General features: G+C 38.7%; 1 protein-coding gene across 1 annotated transcript in view; it reads right to left on the bottom strand.

Moving 5' to 3' along the window:
* Window positions 1–13,254: 13,254 nt before the first annotated feature.
* LOC124805276 (bumetanide-sensitive sodium-(potassium)-chloride cotransporter-like) overlaps window positions 13,255–21,084 on the bottom strand; it is a 197,160-nt gene continuing 189,330 nt past the window's right edge. The window contains exon 19 of the mRNA XM_047265788.1: window positions 13,255–13,868. Coding sequence (XP_047121744.1) covers window positions 13,733–13,868 — 136 coding nt within the window. The 3' untranslated portion in view covers window positions 13,255–13,732. The remainder of the gene's footprint in view (window positions 13,869–21,084) is intronic.

Here is a 21,084-nt window from a genome sequence, read left to right as displayed (position 1 = left end):
TGTGGTCCGCGGAGCGCTGCCTTATAGGACGCCCAGAGCTGTTTAAAAATACGATCCCTCGCTCGGCTATCGATTGCTACGTCGAAATTACGAGTGCAGATTTTCGAGTGCGATTTAATTTTTGCTATAAAGAAAATATAAATATTAATCTAAAGTGAAGTATCTTTACAGAAGTGAAATATATTACAATATTAATATAATCCTTTCAATGTCGCCCTTGAGGACAACTTCGAAGGGTAATCGATAGTATAATAAAATGCTTACACCAAAGAGAGGATGTATTGTGTCTCTGGTTTACATCAGCTGACGTTTTGATTAAAAACAGTATGTTTACGGTGTTCGTATGATGCGTGTGTCAAATGTAATCAGTGGGAATATGTGCTACGTATCAACGTGAACATTATTTTTAGTGCATTTTGCTTCCTCTTTTCTGTCTGTCTGTCTGTCTGAATAAATTAGTGTTTCCTCTTGCAGATTGGTAATGGCACCCAAAGGAAAATACCTTTCTGTTAGTAACAGGATAGTAACTGAGGAAGCTTACTCCAAATTGACTTCGCGACTAGCGTCGTTTCATAAAATTTGGGCTGTGGTGATAGGTTCACCACCGAATGTTTATTAACTTTCCAGATTTTTATTAACACACACACACTTTGTACACGTTGAGCTATCACATTTAAGATTTCAGATAATCGGCGATGTATTTTATAAGATACTACTTGTTCAACAATGCACTGTAGCGTAATTGTTTATGTAAAGCAATTACAGCTGTTGGCAGTGCTGAATCTCAGACTGCTTGTTATTTAAGTTATAAGATACCACGGCAGTCAAGAAAATTGTGTGGAGCCTTTATCAATTACTACTTTACTACTTTATTATTATTACTTTATTACTATATCTTCGTCGTTTACCAGCCATGGCTGGACAGACTGCGTCAAAAATACAATGTTTATCAACTAACATTTATACAACACCATATACAAAATTTGTTTTACAAATAAAAGAAAATATTTATGCAGTGCACAAAAACACACAGAAAATAGGGAAAATGAAATATAACTAAAACAGGAAAGTAAAACTTCATAGCAGCAAATGAAAATACCATAAAGCAAAATGTTTACAAAACCATGTAGATCACACACAAAGTTTCGTTTTGGCAAAATATGTACTTTAAGTAAAATACAAAATTAAATGTACAGTTAACTGACAGCATAAAAAGGAGATTAAATTTAGGCAACATTATATATAAAACATAACAATATTTATTATTTTGTCCATTCACTAGAACCACCGTTGAAAACCTCTTCCAAGGAATATAGTGGATGTTGTTTCAAGTACTGAGCAATTTTAGATTTTTTTCTGAAATAATTCAGGTGGCAGGGCTTTCACTTCTGGAGGCAGTTGATTGTACATTTTTAGGGCAACTGTTGGAAAGCTGTCTTGTGTGCTTGATAGGCGACACCTTGGCACATCAATATTCCTCTTACAGCAAGTGTCATGATTATGTATTTCTTGTCTTATGCTAAAATTGCTTTGATTTTCTTTTATATAAATGAGGCAGAAAAACACATACTGGCTAAAAACAGTCATTATCCTTAGCCTGGTGAAAATAGGCTTACAGTGGTCCAGTCTTTTGCTAGAGTATATGATCCTGATGGCTTTTTTTTGTAATAGCAACACATCTTTGCAGCCTGGGGAGTGTCCCCACAACAACATTCCATAGCTAATGTGGCTGTGGAAGAGTGCATGGTAGACTATTGTGAGAAACTGGTCAGTTATTACCCTATTCAGCTTTCTCAGGAGGTATATCACACGAGAAAGTTTGGTGCATACATATGCAGTGTGATCATTCATGGAGTGTTTGCTGTCAATCTTGAAGCCCAGTAGTCTGGCAGTCTCCATGTTTTCTTGCTCTTCAATGTTGGTTGGACTGCATATCAAATGTTGGGTTTTTTCTTCATTGATCTTCATTTTATTTATGATGAAGCATTCTTTTATTTCTTCAAACATCAAATTTGATGCACCAAGAGCTTCTGCAGCTGTATGTCCTTTGGAAATAAGGGTAGTGTCATCTGCAAACTGCAACATTTGACTATTACAGCTCATATCATTGACATATATGAGGAATAGTAGAGGTCATAAGACTGATCCTTGGGGCACTCCATGTTCCAGTTTTTGTTCAAGAGAAGTTGCTCCGTGCACCGATACTACCTGCTTTCGGTTTTCCAAATAAGATTGGAGTGTTGATAGAACAACACCTCCAAACCATAGCATCTTAACTTGGTTATTAGTGTTGTGTGTGACATGCAGTCAAAGGCTTTGCTGAGGTCACAGAGTGTCAGTGCCACATAAATGTATAAATATTTCAAACACTAAAAACAAAGACTAGGCAAGAACTCTTTCCCAGCATCAATAACCACCTAGTAGGTGGGGGGACAGCTACCATATGGATTTGGATGAAATTCTATAGTGGTGTGCCCATAGTATACATCTCACAAATAAGGCCACAGTTTGTTTAGCTTTACGTTGAGTCTCATACATTTGGAGCATAGATAATGCTAAAGCTGCATATTTATAATATTTCTACTCTGTATTCAAGTGTGGCATCAAGTTTTCTTTTTATAAACCAGAACAATTGGAATAATTACAAAAATTTCAAGATGAATACTATCCAGACAGTTGTTTCTTCAGCCAGACATGCATCCTGAGACGCTGACCTTACCTGGCCCTGTGATGAAACATTGATCACTATGTGTGCAACAGTCTTCATGCTAAGAAAAATGTGATAAAGACAAAATTAAAAGAAGATGAGAAATAATTCTGGCTTCCATTCATACAGCACAGGGCTATTAACAATTTTTATGTAACAAGAGTTAATTAGACCATGCACAAAAATATGCACACAACTTTCTGTTTCCATAAAAGCCATGAAGAAAAAAATTGTCCAAGGACTTTGACTCCAAATGGGTTATGTTGAGGTGCTCCTTCAATGTGATTACTTGAGTCAAATACAATAAGAAGTTACAGGATCTTGTAGGACAAAGACCATAATGTCATCATTTACATCAAAGGTGAATGTTCTCCAAAATTACACAGTGTTTTTTTTCTGCTTCTTTTGTACTGTGCCTCATATTTAATAGATTTATTGCATTGCTGTTAAATTAACTTTGTCGATTTTTCTACGTGTTGTGTCATACAGTATTTAGATTTGCTGTATGGTCCTACTCTGAAATATTATTAATATTTATTCTTTATTATACTGATTGTGTGTTTGACGACATGCATACTATGTTGCAGTGTATATGGATGAATAAATTAAAATGAAAAATAAAATAATCATCTGACCAAGACAAGCATGACATATACTTTTAATTACAAGCAATGTATTCATTTACTAATAAATATACAATGGAAAAACACCATTTCTGTTTGTGTTCATTAGGTTTTTTGATCATCAATTGAATGTGTTATTGATAAATCTAAATTACAATTCAGAAATAGTCATTTTTCATTTTGGCTTGTACAGGTACATTAGGCATAACTCACTAATTCATCTTGTCTCTGAATATGCAGCATAATCATTTATTATGTATGCATGAAACCATATAATTTTCAAATTAGCTGCTTTTCTGTTATCTATACTATGTTTAATTTTATAGCACTTGAACAGTCGTTATTTATGCTATTTCTAACAGGTGCTTCATTCTGTTTAAACATTTATGTCATTCTCTCAGAGTATTCTCTTTCACAATTGGATGTATAGAATGTAGGCCTTATGACTGAATGAGTGATTCTAATAATATTAGATGCAGCTGGTGTTGTTCCAAGCAGATAATAATTTGACTTAAACGACTATACATCTGAGCAAAAATGGAACACCACTAGAAGAAATAACAGCTGCTTTTTACGAGAAATGATCTGCACAAATTTTTGCCACAAATCAAAAAGCTAGTAGATTCTCAGTGTTCTTCCACCACAAGGAACAATCAAAGAACAGGATCACCATCGACAGTGTCACATGCTTTCAGTCCATGAGACAGTGTAGAGAAGTTTAGAAGAATACTGATGCGAATTATGGTGATCAGAAACTATATGCCAGTGCCTGTTCTCTGCTTGCTGGCCAAAAATTAGCAGTGAAAATTTCTTTCACTACCAGGATAAAGCATCTCATCATGATCTTGTAGCCATCTGAAGAAACTGGGAAAATTCAGCTTGTGACAAACTTTTACTGTATCCCAGTAAATTTCAGGTATTTCACCACAGTTGTGACACCCTGGATATTAAGTCACCTACTGGTTGATAGCTAGGTCCAACAAATGCAACATACTAGTTTCAGCTTCAAAAGTAATACAGTCTGAAGAGAGCATTTGTTCTACACTGTGTGGCCAGTCTCTCTGATTTCTTAAGAAATAATGAAATTCCAGCTATTAGTAGAACATCCATCCAAGGATTTTCTTGTTCAGTTTTATTGTTAATGCACTGTTCATCAATGTAGAAGATCCTTATATTAGTTACAATTTTTGTAGTAAGATCTGCATTGTCTGTTGGACTCTGAACAGCTGGAACATTTTCTCCTTGGTTCATCATTTCTCTGACAAACAAGTCATTCAGTGTTTCCTTCTACATGATCACGGATGTTGCGAAATACTTTATGAAAAATTTCTGCCATATTTCTGACAGAACATAGGCCATGTATTTGCTTTCAAACTCAAAAGTAGGGCTATCACTCCACATTATTTCTTCAGAAGTTTTTCACTGTTTGGTTGTTCTGTACTGATAATATTACAGTACAAAAATCAATGAAAGTAAAAATTGTGTTTTTGCCCGCATTGTTGGTGTTGGAACAGACGAGGAGCATTTGACATTTTTCTTTAAAGAATAAGGCTGCTGTGAATCACAGTCTGTGGACCAAAGTGCATTCAATTTCATTCTAGTATTCACTTGAGAAGTACTTGGCAAAATTTATCTGCAAAAAGCGGCTACCACTGGTTTCCAGTTTATCATATGGAATGCTGCAGATTGTATTTGTTCGAGATTAACATGAGCTTTAAAGCTTGGAAGGTCTCGCACTGTGGCTTTAAATAGGTCTCCAACCTGCCCTTCTTAAATAGAAAGTTGTAATCCTTGATCTGAATTTTCCCAGTGTTTTCAAATAACTTCGTCACCACCGTTTTCTGGCACCAGCAAAAGTTTGCTGTTGCAGCAGACTTCCCATCTATTTTGCCAGCAAGCTTCACATCTATTTTGCCAGCAAGCTTCACATCTATTTTGCCAGCAAGCAGAATTTATTTCCTCATCTCTGAGTGTTTTCTCCCAGACAGAGAGTGAATAGCTGTATAATCAGCATGTTCTGCTAAGCATGCCAAAACAGCCAGTTTCTTCCTCAGTGATTACAACAACACATGTGTTGTTCTCTGTACAACCCTTTCCAGTGGCTGCGCGGACATTGACATGGACTACAGATCCTTGTGAGGATGTAGAGGGAGACTGCTACTTAACCTTATCACCCGCTGCAGTCTCTTCCGATCCCTCTCATACTTTCAGAGTGTATTTTCTTGGCTTCAGTCATAAATTGCTTCTTTATCTTATTTAATTGTGAGATCCACTTGTTTTCCTGGTTTTGAAAATCTAGATTTTCATACTTTAGTTATTTATGCATCTTTTGCAGCTGACTGGAACCCATACGAGCAGTCTTTGACATTGTGTACCCCACCTAGAAAGAGAGGAAATAATATAACTGATAATGCAGTAGGTGGTCCGGGTCTTATTTTCAAGAAAGCTTCAGCTTATTTAATGTTGAGGTTGCCCATTAGACAGAGTCTACAAAACAAATTAAAATAAAAAAAATACAATAACGAAAACTAATTATGGTATCAAATGCATATGCACATATAAAGAAATTTATAAAAAAGGATAACAAAAAAATGTAGTTGTCACATTACGATACACTTTAATACGAGGCGTGTTTTTTAAATAAGTACCGTTATGAAAATTAAAAAAAATATGTGCTAAGATATCTCAATAATTTTATTTTTACATGAAAGCCTGTACCTTAATCTACTTTTCTACATAATTTGTGTCAATATTAAAGCACTTGTCACAACATTGAACCGATTTCTAAATACCCTCCTCATAGAAGTCTGCCACTTGACTTGGTAACCACTGCACCACCACTGTTTTGACTTCGTCATCATCTTGAAGATGCTGACCACCCAGGTGTTTCTTCAAATGCAGGAACAGATGGTAGTCTACTGGGCGCAAGATTGGGGCTGTACGGAGGATGATCTAGAGTTTCTCATCTAAAAGATGTGATGAGATCTTTGGTCTGATTCGCCACATGCGGACGAGCATTGTCTTGCAACAAAACAATGCCCTAGCCCAACTTCATGGACTGTGGCTTTGATTCTGGTGTGACATGGGCCACCCACGTTTCATTGCCCGTAACAATTTGGCGTAAGAAATCATCACCGTTGTTGTGGTACTGCTCAAGAAAAGTCACTGTCTAAACGTTTGGTTTTGTGCACATCCGTCAACATTTCCGGTACCCAACATGCGCAGAGTTTTCGGTAATTCAAGTACAAGAAACGTTAGGAAAGTCATCCCGCAAGGAGGAAATCATAATGCGTATGTTTTCTCTCACATTATTGTCCACTTCCTGCACTAAACTTTCATTAGCGACCGAAGGATGCCCACTCTGTTGTTCATGATGCACATTTGTGCAGCCACCTTTAAATGCTCTCACCCACTTTCTTACCATTCCATCACTCATAATGTTTTTTCCGTAAACTGCACAGATCTCACGATGAATATTGATCGCTTTTAGGCCTTTAGCACTAAGAAATTTTATAACAGCCCCTACTTCACAGTCGGTGGGACTCATGATTATCGGAGGCATCTTAAACACTCAGTACACAATGTGAACAAGGAAGAATCAGACTGTAATGGCGTCAGTGTTTATATTAAGGTACAGGCTTTCATGTAAAAATAAAATTATTGAGGTATATTAGCAAGTCTTTTCTTAATTTCAAAACGGTACTTACTTAAAAAACACACCTTGCACTTAATGTAACCCATAATACAAATGTGGTAAAAATCATTAAAATCATGGCATGTTTAAAACATATAACTCACTAATAAAATAAATAAAAGAGGTGAAATTATTGAAGCATATGCAAAAGAGGCAAAAAATATTGATATTTTCTGTCTTGTGGTACAAAAAAGTTCTTAACTACTTATGGCATAACACTTGTTCATAGTTAAAATATCATTGTGTTGAACAGTGAAAATGTGTGTTCAAGTACTTACTTTCCATGAAGTATACATTTCAAATTTCTAATGACTCTTCCTAAGTCCTGGCAAAGCCTCCAAAATTGATCAGTTTTTGCTTCCTTCAGAAAAACCTGCAGTTAGCCACCTTGATTCAGTAATACAAACACAAACTGCAAATTTTACCAAGTTTTTATTCAAACTATCAAATTTAAAGCTTAAAGGCACAGTATTAACACTTTTTGCTGTAACTTGTGAAAATGTTTTTTGGAGGAAAAGTCTGGTTTTCTCTGGTATGCTCCATATACATTTTTCAAAGAAGGAAAGAGAAAATGGTAACGGGAAGTTCGTGAGAGGAATTAACATCCGTAGAAAACTGGTTTATTTGAGAGTCTGTTACATGAATGTTTTCCGGCCTGTAGTCTCTACAGGATAAAATGACTAACATTCCTCTGATCTTAAATTGGTTTCGAGTCAGCATGTGAAAATTGGCTGTTTCATTGTTGCCATATGCTATCTACAGATGTTGAAAGTAATTAACTTACAAGCCATTATCAGGTGACAACTAATAACTGGCACCCAATTTAATGCTATACTTGGTTTTCTGCACAATTTTATGTAAGCTCACTGGACATAGTATGTGTTTCATCTACATCCACATCTACATCCATACTCTGCAAGCCACCTTATGGTGTGTGGCGGAGGGTACCTTGAGTACCTCTATTGGTTCTCCCTTCTATTCCAGTCTCGTATTGTTCGGGGAAAGAAGGATTGTCGGTATGCTTCTGTGTGGGCTCTAATCTCTCTGATTTTATCCTCATGGTCTCTTCGCGAGATATACGTAGGAGGGAGCAATATACTGCTTGACTCCTCAGTGAAGGTATGTTCTCAAAACTTCAACAAAAGCCCGTACCGAGCTACTGAGCGTCTCTCCTGCAGAGTCTTCCACTGGAGTTTATCTATCATCTCCGTAATGCTTTTGCGATTACTAAATGATCCTGTAACGAAGCGCACTGCTCTCCGTTGGATCTTCTCTATCTCTTCTATCAACCCTATCTGGCACGGATCCCACACCGGTGAGCAGTATTGAAGCAGTGGGCGAGCAAGCGTACTGTAACCTACTTCCTTTGTTTTCAGATTGCATTTCCTTAGGATTCTTCCAATGAATCTCAGTCTGCATCTGCTTTACCGACGATCAACTTTATATGGTCATTCCATTTTAAATCACTCCTAATGCATACTCCCAGATAATTTATGGAATTAACTGCTTCCAGTTGCTGACCTGCTATTTTGTAGCTAAATGATAAGGGATCTATCTTTCTATGTATTCGCAGCACATTACACTTGTCTACATTGAGATTCAATTGCCATTCCCTGCACCATACGTCAATTCGCTGCAGATCCTCCTGCATTTCAGTACAAGTTTCCATTGTTACAACCTCTCGATACACCACAGCATCATCTGCAAAAAGCCTCAGTGAACTTCCGATATCATCCACAAGGTCATTTATGTATATTGTGAATAGCAATGGTCCTATGACACTCCCCTTGGCACACCTGAAATCACTCTTACTTCGGAAGACTTCTCTCCATTGACAATGACATGCTGCGTTCTGTTATCTAGGAACTCTTCAATCCGATCATACAATTGGTCTGATAGTCCATATGGTCTTACTTTGTTCATTAAACGACTGTGGGGAACTGTATCGGATGCCTTGCGGAAGTCAAGGAACACGGCATCTACCTGGGAACCAGTGTCTATGGCCCTCTGAGTCTCGTGGACGAATAGCGCGAGAGAGAGCATGCAAGTTGACATCCAAATGGCACACTAAAATCTGTTGATATGGAGACATGGCAGAACAGCATAGAGGGGGAATCATATGGTGCCCATAACCACACCAAGAATTGAAGTTGCCTGATTTGTTGGTGTATCAGTGCAGACTATACAGTACGTCTACAAGGAATGGCGTTACTCTCTAAGCGACATCAGATGACGTATGAACAGTGGTCTTAAGAATATCCTAACCGACAGGGGTGGCAGACTTGTCCATCACTTTTAGTTTCAAGACCAACAAGAATTTTTGCTGTCAGTGAATTCAGGTCTATCTCAGCTAGTTTCTGACCAAACACATGAGACACTCTGCATGCAATAAAGCGAACATTTGCAGTCTGATACCTCGTCAAATGCCATTGCTCATAGTGGCACATAGTACTACATGTTTTCAATGAATCGAACAACAAAAACTGGACATAAATAAACAAATACCATCTGGACTTTTTATTTACCAACAGCACGTTTCATCCTGTGCTGTAGATCATCTTCAGGTCTAACGTGGAAGAAAAAAGCAACAACAAAATGATTTTACAAAACTGTGATGTTACAAACGCTTGTCTCACGCATAAGAAACAACAACAAATTGTTATGAACTCACACATATCTGGCACCGCAAAGTGCAGTTTGTCAGTGTTGTGTGAAACTAAAATAAAAAAAACAAGAGTGGTGGGGAGAAAAAGTTTACTCTTTAAGACATTCATGCATCACATAACTATACGAAAATTTCTCCCACCACATCCTTCTTTCTTTATGTCAGTTTCACACAACTTTGACAAATTGCACTTTGTGGTTCAGGCACATGTGAGTTCATATTATCTTGTTGTCATTTGTGCTATCCATAAAACAAGTGTTCATAATATCACACGTCTGCAAAATCAGTAGTGTTATTGTCTTTTTGTTCCAACCTAGATCTGAAGATAAATCTGCAGCACATACTGAAACTGGTTGTCGATAAATAAGATGTTGTGATCCAGACTATGTTCATTTATTTATTATAAGAAAAGAGCCACAGTTCTAAGACATGGCATCAATTATGAAAACCGGATAGTAACTGCATTGACAGCCCTTTGAGGTGTTTAAAACCCACAATATGTGTAATTATGGCCAGAGGAGATTCTTTGACATGTTTCATACCTTAACTTAGACCCACTCTTTGGGGTTACAGTGAACATGGACCAGAAAGTTTATTTCAACATTCTTGGTGACCAAGTATTGCCTAGCTCTATGGGTTCAAAACATCTGTGAGTGGCTTAAGCTGAATATAGCATACCCAAAGAAACCTATGGACATTATTCCTCACTGAACTGAGGCAGTGTTACACAGTGTTAGTGAGATTTCTCCTGGGGTGTGGGTGGGCATTAATTTTTTTTTCCACTTGTGCTTGATTTATTTGTTACAATTTTCTGTGTGCATTGGGGACAATGCCAGTTACACACACAGTAAAGAAATTTCAATGTCTTAAATTCTGCGCGTAGGCATGACACTGTAGCTCCTCATGTATTATTTCATACTTAAGCTGTGTTTCATAATGGAAATGGAAGCTGTTTAATGCATGAGGACCAGGAAGGCTCTGAAAGACTACAACAAAATACCAGGTGAAATGCTCATGTCTTTGTTTGTTGAGCATGCACCAATTTGAACTCACTGCTGCGCACCAGTGAGACATGTGACAAGATGTTTTCTCATTTCAGCATACTCTGCAGAACCCCATTATCTTGCCGCTAGTCATTTAGAATTTAGTTGCCCTTTCATTGTTAAAACTTCTGAATGATATGTAATACTAACGGTCATATGTATGGTATTGTGTATCCTTGTTTTTGTGTCTGTTATAAGGGGCAGTCAATGAAAATGAGGCAGACGGAAGAAGTAAGTAAACTATTTATTATTTCAAAAGTAATTGCCATAACTGTTAATACAAGTATCCCACCATCAGATAAGCCTTCGTGGTTACCTACAGAATCACGATTGTACCCAGGTGTGCTCTTCTTTGTCCGAAGTAAATTGACTGACACAAATGTCTTTATTCAGGGCTCCAAAAATCTGAAAATTGCATGGGGAGTCAGCGGGATGGTATGGATGATGCGTATGGGCTTCTGAGCGAGACTTCTGCTGTGAAGTCTAAACCATCTTGGGAACATATGGACAGGCATTATCTTGTAATGAATGATGCCATCTGTTGACATTCCTGGGTGCTCTTCAGTTTTTGCAGAGTGTCCATGTACCAGTGTGCATTATTTGTGGTGCTGTGTTCAAGAAAGAAAGTCAGTGAGCAACAGGCCCTTTCAGTCCAAGAGAAAAGCTATCATGACTTTCCCTGAGCTGGTGTGCATGGCTTTTAATTTTTTTAGTGCGGATGAATCTGTGACGCCATGTTTCATCTTCCATGACAATATCCAACAGGAAACCATATTCTTCAGCGTGGTTCTGTTCCAGGTGCTACCGTGGTGTCGACGTTCTGTTCAACTTCTGTTCTTCCATCATTCTGTGGGGGACCCACTACACACACAATTTTCACAGTTTGAGATTCTTTGTCTTGAAGTGAATGGTACCATGACTGATGCCCAACATGAGCCTAATATCTTCCACTACCTGACACCAGCCACTTATGATGGTAACCTCCACCACAGCAATGACAGAAATGGGAATGACTGACTGTTGTCTTTCAGTGACATTCAACCTTACTGAAATCGTTCATACTGCACGAACAAATGCATTTGACATACACAGCACATATTTTGGTATGGCACTTCCTGACACTTCTTAAGCAGTCAAAAACCTCACTACGCCTTGGTGTTGCTATTTCTTGGCCTCCACAGAGAAGTTGGATACACACATAACTTGGTGACCTCACATCATACGCCTTCAACAGACAATGGCACGGCAGTAAACATTCGCACAATTCCTTCCATATTCCCAATAGAAGCCACTTCTGTACACGCCTACATGCATTACCAACATCTGCACCATGCTTGTATTTCCAAAATTTGTTCTTTATCTTCTAATTCCTGTCTTGTTTCTGACCATTTGTAACAGTCACACCCAAGTTATTTATATTAGTCGGTTGATGTTATTACTCCCATCCCAATTTACCATATTAAATCTTCATTTATTATACCAGTCACCATGTATTTTGTTTTACTGATTGTTTACATTTAGACCTCTGTATCCTGAGTCAGGGTAAAATTAGTTGAGCATTTTCAGATTTTAATGAGTAAACATGTGACGTAACCCAATTGTCACTTTTATTTCAGATGATAAAATATTTCCCAATTTTCATTTTTATTTAAAATTTGTGTATAACGTTGAATTGCATTTATTATTTTCAGATGTATTCCCAGTTATTTAAAGCCATCCATAAAAGGTCTTAAGGTAAAAGATAGATTGATTTTTCTATATTTATGATCAGCAAATTAGGAGGTTGCGCTCTAACTACTTTCTTCTTGATTAGTGTTAGGCAGAAATGTATCAGTTTATAGATGTCTAACAGTGTCTTGACACTGACTCCATCATTAAATTTTATGCTTTCAAATTTTGCACAACTGTATTTGTGAAGGACTTTCCCCTGAATTTGACATAGGCTGAAATTTGTTGTAACATTGATTATGTACAGACTGGATTCTTTTACAGTTGTGTCAGGCTCTGTGTTATCTGCTACTCTCTGAGAACTTCCAATTGTCCACATTGTCTTACCATTGCATAAAAAATGCCGGTAGCGATATTATTTGCCAGGGTGAAAATAGTCCCTCATTGCCTTTAAGTCAAAGCATTTGAGAAATATCTCACCACCAGTCTTTGTAAACCAGTGGGGAAATATGCTATTCATGTGATGCAGTGTAATGGGGCATTAATTCAAACCTGTTCAATACTGAATGCTGTCTCTTACTTCCATGCATTGTGGAGACCATATTGTCAGTCTATTACTGCTGCCATTCTATATTATTTTGACTTTACAGGGTACTAACTGGGGCTGTCTGAGGTGGGCAACAGACATTCGTTTGAACTGTGCACGAGAGAAAAACCACACACAAATTATATTTCAGATAAAAATTACTATAATAGTATTACAAAGATTCATGAGCATGATTTTACAGATTTTTTTACAAAGTTTTTTTTGAGCAGGGTTATTTTTGAATTATGTACATCATGGTTTTGTAGCATTTAGGAACACAGAGTTTAAATTCCATAATTCCATTTACAGATGAAAACAGGTTCCGACATTGTAAAATTACCAACATGCACAGGACACAACTAATTATAAAACAGTACTTGACTAGTCTCAGACAGACATTCCTATATAATGTTTATATTTCACTTTCAAGCCATATAATTGATGTTAGGGATTCCTGTGTGTAAATCCAATATGCAAAGCAAACCATTCTCCCCACTTTCACTTCTTACAACAACAGTATGGTCCTGACTGCATTTGTTCATTGAATTGATTAAAAGGTGAACCATTTTAAAAGCTCTGTATAACATTTGCTGCATCCACAATATCCCATCTTGTTTATAGGCTGTCAATACTACACAGTTATACAAATAAAGGATGACTTAGCCAGTTCCAGCTTAGCTAAAACTTTTCACATTTTGTTTCTTAACATGCTCAGCATGTTTGTTTAGTGTGTAAACCACTGTTATCTATGAGTAAAACGTAAGAACTGATGACTGGTTACCCCGAACCAGTAAGAATGGGGGCATGCCGTTTGTTAGTGTTTCAAGCCAAGCCATATACAGTGCAGCAGAGACAGCATTTTTTCTTGGCATTGGAAGTGTCCTGGAAAATAAAAGATATTAATTAAAACTACTTTTAAACAAGCAGGTAGTAGTTATTTAAATAAGATTCAAAAAAGTAATGTTACCACACACGGGCAAATAAACATTCCAGAATCACGACACCTTGCAACAAGATTGTGGAAGGGGAAAGTGAAGTATTGTATTTATTTATTCATTTATAAACTGTGTTCTGTAAATCTTGTCATGAAGCCACCTTGTCTTCAGACAAGTGGCATGAAGAAAGTTATTATATTAAAAAGCAGGCTACTTCTACAGCTGTACCCTACAAACCAGCTGGACTGGTTAACATTGTACCTTATGTTATGGTTTCTTCCTTTTAAGTTCACATGCAGACCACAGGAAATGAGATTGCTAAAGATTGCTAAAATGCCTTTGTGTGTGGCAGCCCATAATTAGTCTAATCTTGTCTTTGCTGTCTGTATGAATGAATGTGATACATATGGTTAAAAAACAAATTGCATTTTTATTCTGCTAACATTAGCAGAATATGAAACTGTCCTACCAGGAAATGATGGAAGAATCCATAAATATTCTTACATTCTTCAATTAATACTGGGTCTGGAAACTTTGTTTATGTGGGATTGTTTGGCATCTACCTTCACGCACCTGTCATTTCCATGGGGGAGGGGGTCTCCCACGAGTCATACTAACCTGTGACCATTAGTGCTGTCATCCTTTCTATACATTCAATATTCCCCGTTGGAATGTTTGGTATGGATCCCACACACTTCAACAATATTCTAGAATTGGTAGCACGCGTATTTTATAAGCAATATTCTTTGAAGAGTGATTGCATTTTCCCATCGTCATACCAGTGAACACAAGTCTGCCACTTGCTTTACCTACGATTGAGCCTGTGTGGTCATTCTGTTTTATAAACCTACAAATAATTACACCCAGGTATTTGCACACATAGATTGCAAACTCGATTGTGACTCATTGGCTCAAGGGTGCTGATCCCACTGTTTTATTAAAAGCTCTGCGTATTTTCTATTGGCAGTGTCTTTACAGACTTGAAAAAAAGCAATTTCTTTGAAAATTCCAAAGTCCTGTTTACAATAAATTACACCTTATCATAAGCAGAACTATTTGGCACATGGCTAAAGGAACTTCTACTGCTACTGCAAGAAAACAGCCAGATGTTTAATTTATATTGTGAGGAAGATTGTTCTGTGTGACAGTTCACTCAATAACACACATTCTGTTCTGTTCTGTTGTAGCACAGAAGAAAAGTGAAAGTTTATCTAGATTCTGAAGTACATTTAATGAATAAAACAGAGAAAACTCACAAACATGTTGATCAATTATGTAGAAGAAGTATTTACAGATATAATAATGAGTAAGTGAAATTACTGCATCTGCACTAGTTATTTCTTACACTTTTTAGCAGCCTATCATTCCCTTACATCGGACGATGTAAGGAACTGTCTACAACAACAATTTAAAACAATTGTCTGTCAGCCACTTTTTATTTTTTCCCCAAGATGAGTTTCTAAGGCATACACCTTAATATTCAGGTGGTTCAATGGATTACATTACATTTGTATTTGCTGGCTGTAGGTACCTAACGTGGCTGGAAACCCGAGAGAATTTTGTCAGGAGCATATTGTGATGTGGACTAGGCAAATGCCAGTGGGCAGGAAATTTACAAATGGGGCATTTGTCCAGGAATTTGCCCAAAGCAGTTTTAAATGCCCAAATTCTGGGCATTGTAAAAGTATTTTTGAAGTTTTTAGTGCTGAAATGTACAGTGTGATTATAATTAAAGTTAAACTTTCAGACTGCTATAGAAATAACACCACTGGTCAGAATTATGTCAAATTGCAATGGAATGTTATCGGAGAAGGGGGAAAACCTATAGCAGAAGAAAAATAAAAAGTTACAAAATGTAGCAATACATGGCGCTGTAAGCATAATAATTTAATAATGGTCAACTATAAATGACAAATGAATCATACAACAATGCCTAAGGTGTACGTTTGATGTTAAACAAACTGTACTACTCAGTGTGCATGGTTGTACAGGTGTGATACTGTTAGTTACGTAAGATCATTCACCACCCAGCGCATGGGAAAAATTTGCTTTTAATTGTCCCGAGGTCAAAAACTGCATACAAAGCATAAATCACATTGGTTTTTAATTGTTCTGAGGCCAAAAGTGGCATAAAAAGCATCAATCAAAATCAAATCAGTTTACTAATTTCTGTGTGACTGGCACAAAACATGTTCAATATGCTGTCCAACATTTTTTGCAACAAGTTGAATTCAAGAAACAGCATGTTACACAACTGACCAAAGTGTTTCCGGGGATTGTGTTGCGCAATGCGTGCCTTCAATGCAGCTAAGTTTGCAATCAGACACTGAACACAACATCTTTCCTTGACTTGCGCCATCAGGTGGTGGGTTTCCGGGCCCCACTTAACAAGCCAAGAGTCCACTACACACAGGAGGCGGCTACACGGGTAGCGGGGGCTGTGTGGAAGGGACTGGGCAGTTTTTTAGGTTAGAGGGTCTCAGGGAGCCACAGAAGGGACGTCCATCAGAAAGTGAGCAGGTAAAACACAGTAAGGTAGTTGTAGAAACGATTGGTATTGTAGTTGTAAAACATCGTAGCTGTGTTGGGAAAGAACCAGAGCTTCAAACCGTAACAGAAAGCAGTGAAGCTCAAATAGTTGTAGGTACAGAGAGCTGGCTAAAGCCGGAAATAAGTTCAGCTGAAATTTTTTCAAACTATCTAACAGTGTTCAGAAAGGGTAGATTAAATACAGTTGGTGGTGGAGTATTTGTTGCTGTCAGAAGTGGTTCGCCTTGTAGTGAAACTGAAGTAGATAGTTCGTGTGAAATAGTATGGGTAGAGGTTATACCTGACAATTGGACTAAACTATTCATTGTATCGTTTTACCGACAAACCCCCCCCCCCCCCCTCCCGACTCAGAGGATATAGTTGCTGAACACTTCAAAGGAAACTTTAGTCTCATTTGAAATAAGTACGCCGCTCATACAATTATAGTCGGTGGTGACTTCAATCTACCCTCGATATGCTGGAAAAATTATACGTTTAAAGCCGGTGGCAGGCATAAAACTTCATCCAAAATTGTACTGAATGCTTTCTCAGAAAATTATTTTGAACAATTAGTTCATGAGCCCACTCAAATTGTAAATGGTTGTGAAAGCATTCTTGACCTTTTAGCAACAAATAATCCTGGACAAATAGTAAGTATTGTGACAAATACAGGGATTAGCGACCACAAGGCAGTTGCTGCTAGGCGGAATACTGTAACACCTACAACCATCAAAAAGAAATGCAAAGTATATCTGTTTAAAAAAGCTGATAAAAATGCTCTTTAATGCCTTTTTAAGAGACAGTCTTCACTCCTTCCAATCTGACCATGTAAGTGTAGAAAAGTTGTGGAATGTTTTCAAAGAGATAGTATGAACAGCAATTGAGAGAGATATATACCACATAAATTAATAAGTGACGGTACTGATCCACCATGGTACACAAAACAGGTCAGATCGCTGTTGCAGAAGCAACGAAAAAAGCATGCCAAATTTAAAAAATGGCTCTGAGCACTATGGGACTCAACATCTTAGGTCATAAGTCCCCTAGAACTTAGAACTACTTAAACCTAACTAACCTAAGGACATCACACACACCCATGCCCGAGGCAGGATTCGAACCTGCGACCGTAGCAGTCCCGCGGTTCTGGACTGCAGCGCCAGAACCGCGCGGCCACCGCAGCCAGCGCCAAATTTAAAAGAATGCAAAACCCCCAGATTGGCAACATTTTACAGAAGTTTGAAATATGGCCCATACTTCAATGCGAGATGCTTTTAATATTTTCCACAATGAAATTCTCTCTCGAAATATGGCAGAAAACCCAAAGAGATTCTGGCCATACATAAAGTACACCAGTGGCAAGACGCAATCAATACCTTCTCTGCGCGCAGTAACAACGGTGAAGTCACTGATGACAGTGCCACTAAAGCAGAGTTATCAAACCATGGTTTTCCTGAACTCCTTCACCAAAGACGACGAAGAATTCCAATCAAGAACAACTGCCAAGATTAGAAACATAGAAGTAGATATCTTTGGTGTAATGTAGCAGCTTAAATCACTTAAAAAAGGCAAGGCCTCTGGTCCAGATTGTATACCAGTCAGGTTCTGTGGTATCGATAGCTACGATGCCACAGCGTACATGCAAGTTTTTAGGTTGGCACTATGACACTAACACCGACGACAGTACCCTCTAGCCGGCGCTGTGCAGATCTACGAGCTCCACTCCAGATTCAACCAATTTGATTCAGAGGAGACGACCTAGCAACATTGTTTTCTACTTCTTAGGGGGCTAGCAATTACAGACTGTGTTACTTCAATTATAGTTGTCCGACTATTAGTAGCTGTTAGAATTTATGGATGTACGGCTTCACACCTACGTGCTTATCTATAGGCAAAGTTAAGTAAAGGTGATTTTAGTTCACACTGCAGTGCCGAGAGTTCTACCTCGCCTGCTCCTCCTAGCTTCCTACATTCGGCCTACTCTTCAGTTTTCAGGAGCAGACCCATGTGCTGCCTTCCAGGCGGGATACAAAAGGTTCCTCTCAGAGTATGCTGCTAAAATAGCTCCATATTTAGCAATTATTTACAACCACTTGCTCACAGAAAGATCCGTACCTAAAGACTGGAAAATTGCTCAAGTCACACCAATACCCAAAAAGGGAAGTAGGAGTAATCCGCTGAATTACAGGCCTATATCACTAACGTCAATTTGCAGTAGGGTTTTGGAACATATACTGTATTTGGACATTATGAAGTACCTCGAAGAAAACGATTTATTGATACATAATCAGCACGGTTTCAGGGAAGCCTACAGCCTAGGTCTTCGTGGCAAACGAATCTGCTCCAGTCCGGAATCCCTGAAACATTACACCAACAACCTGAAAACAGCTTTCGCATCCCGCAACTACCCTCCCGACCTGGTACAGAAGCAAATAACCAGAGCCACTTCCTCGTCCCCTCAAACCCAGAATCCCCCACAGAAGAACCACAAAAGTGCCCCACTTGTGACAGGATACTTTCCGGGACTGGACCAGACTCTGAATGTGGCTCTCCAGCAGGGATACGATTTCCTCAAATCCTGCCCTGAAATGAGATCCATCCTTCATGAAATCCTCCCCACTCCGCCAAGAGTGTCTTTCCGCCGTCCACCTAACCTTCGTAACCTGTTAGTTCATCCCTATGAAATCCCCAAACCACCTTCCCTACCCTCTGGCTCCTATCCTTGTAACCGCCCCCGATGCAAAACCTGTCCCATGCACCCTCCCACCACCACCTACTCCAGTCCTGTAACCCGGAAGGTGTACACGATCAGAGGCAGAGCCACGTGTGAAAGCACCCACGTGATTTACCAACTGACCTGCCTACACTGTGATGCATTCTATGTGGGAATGACCAGCAACAAACTGTCCATTCGCATGAATGGACACAGGCAGACAGTGTTTGTTGGTAATGAGGATCACCCTGTGGCTAAACATGCCTTGGTGCACAGCCAGCACATCTTGGCTCAGTGTTACACCGTCCAGGTTATCTGGATACTTCCCACCAACACCAACCTATCCGAACTCCGGAGATGGGAACTTGCCCTTCAGTATATCCTCTCTTCTCGTCATCCGCCAGGCCTCAATCTCCGCTAATTTCAAGTTGCCGCCACTCATACCTCACCTGTCTTTCAACAACTTCTTTGCCTCTACACTTCTGCCTCGACTGACATCTCTGCCCAAACTCTTTGTCTTTAAATATGTCTGCTTGTGTCTGTATGTGTGGATGGATATGTGTGTGTGTGCGAGTGTATACCTGTCCTTTTTTCCCCCTAAGGTAAGTCTTTCCGCTCCCGGGATTGGAATGACTCCTTACCCTCTCCCTTAAAACCCACTTCCTTTCGTCTTCCCCTCTCCTTCCCTCTTTCCTGATGAGGCAACAGTTTGTTGCGAAAGCTTGAATCTTGTGTGTATGTTTGTGTTTGTTTGTGTGTCTATCGACCTGCCAGCGCTTTTGTTCGGTAAGTCACCTCATCTTTGTTTTTATATAGAATTGTAAAATGATTTAGATAAGATATCTGTATGGTGTGAAAAGTGGCAATTGACCCTGAATAAGGAAAAGTGTTAAGTTATTCACATGAGTACTAAACGAAATCAACTAAATTTTGATTACGCAATAAGTCACACAAATCTGAAGGTTGTAAATTCAACTAAATACTTAGGGATTATAATTACAAAAAACCTAAACTGGAATGATCTCACAATATTGTGGGTAGAGCAAACACAACACTGTGATTCATTGGCAGAACACTTAGAAGGTGCAACAGGTCTACTAAAGATACTGCTCACACCACGCTTGTCCGCCCTATTCTGCAGTATTGCTGTGCGGTGTGGGATCTGCATCAGATGGGACTGACGGATGACATCGAAAAAGCACAAAGAAGGGCAGCTCATTTTGTATTAGGCGTTTTTCGTTGCGAGGGGATCATCTCCTCCGATAGCGAAGACATTCTGTTGGCGCTCACCTACATAGGGAGAAATGATCATCACGATAAAGTAAGAGAAATCAGGGCTTGCACAGAAAAATTGTAAGTGCTCGTTTTTCCCGCATGCTGCTTGAGAGTGGAACGGTAGAGAGACAGCTTGAAGGTGGTTCATTGAACACACTGCCAGGCACTTTATTGTGAATAGCAGAGTAATCACGTAGATGTAGATGTTTCAAATAGCCCCACAGCCAGAAGTTACATGGATTGAGATCAGGTGATAGGGATGACCAGGCTGTAGGGAAATTGTGACTGATAATTCTAGCATTTCCGAAATGACGCTTCAGCAGCTGCTTAACTGGATTTTCAATGTGCAGAGGTGCACCATCTTGCATAAAAATGAACCCATCCACACTGTTGGAGAGCTGGAATGACATGGTTGCGCGAAAGACACTCATAGCACTTACCAGTGATGTACAGGTAACAGGATTGGAAGCACCTGTCTCTCTGAAAAAATATGGCCCTATGACAAATGATGCTGTAAACCCATATTCAACGATTCTGTGTATTGGCATATCCTTTCAGATGGAAGTGGATTTCGTGTGTCCACTAAATCTTCCACAACCAATCATTGTCCACTTCCATGTGAGCAAGAAATTCTAAAGCAAAGGTCTCT

This window comes from Schistocerca piceifrons, chromosome 7, assembly GCF_021461385.2.
Source record: "Schistocerca piceifrons isolate TAMUIC-IGC-003096 chromosome 7, iqSchPice1.1, whole genome shotgun sequence".
In the NCBI taxonomy this organism is placed as follows: domain Eukaryota; kingdom Metazoa; phylum Arthropoda; class Insecta; order Orthoptera; family Acrididae; genus Schistocerca; species Schistocerca piceifrons.
This window is presented reverse-complemented; position numbering and strand designations above follow the sequence as displayed.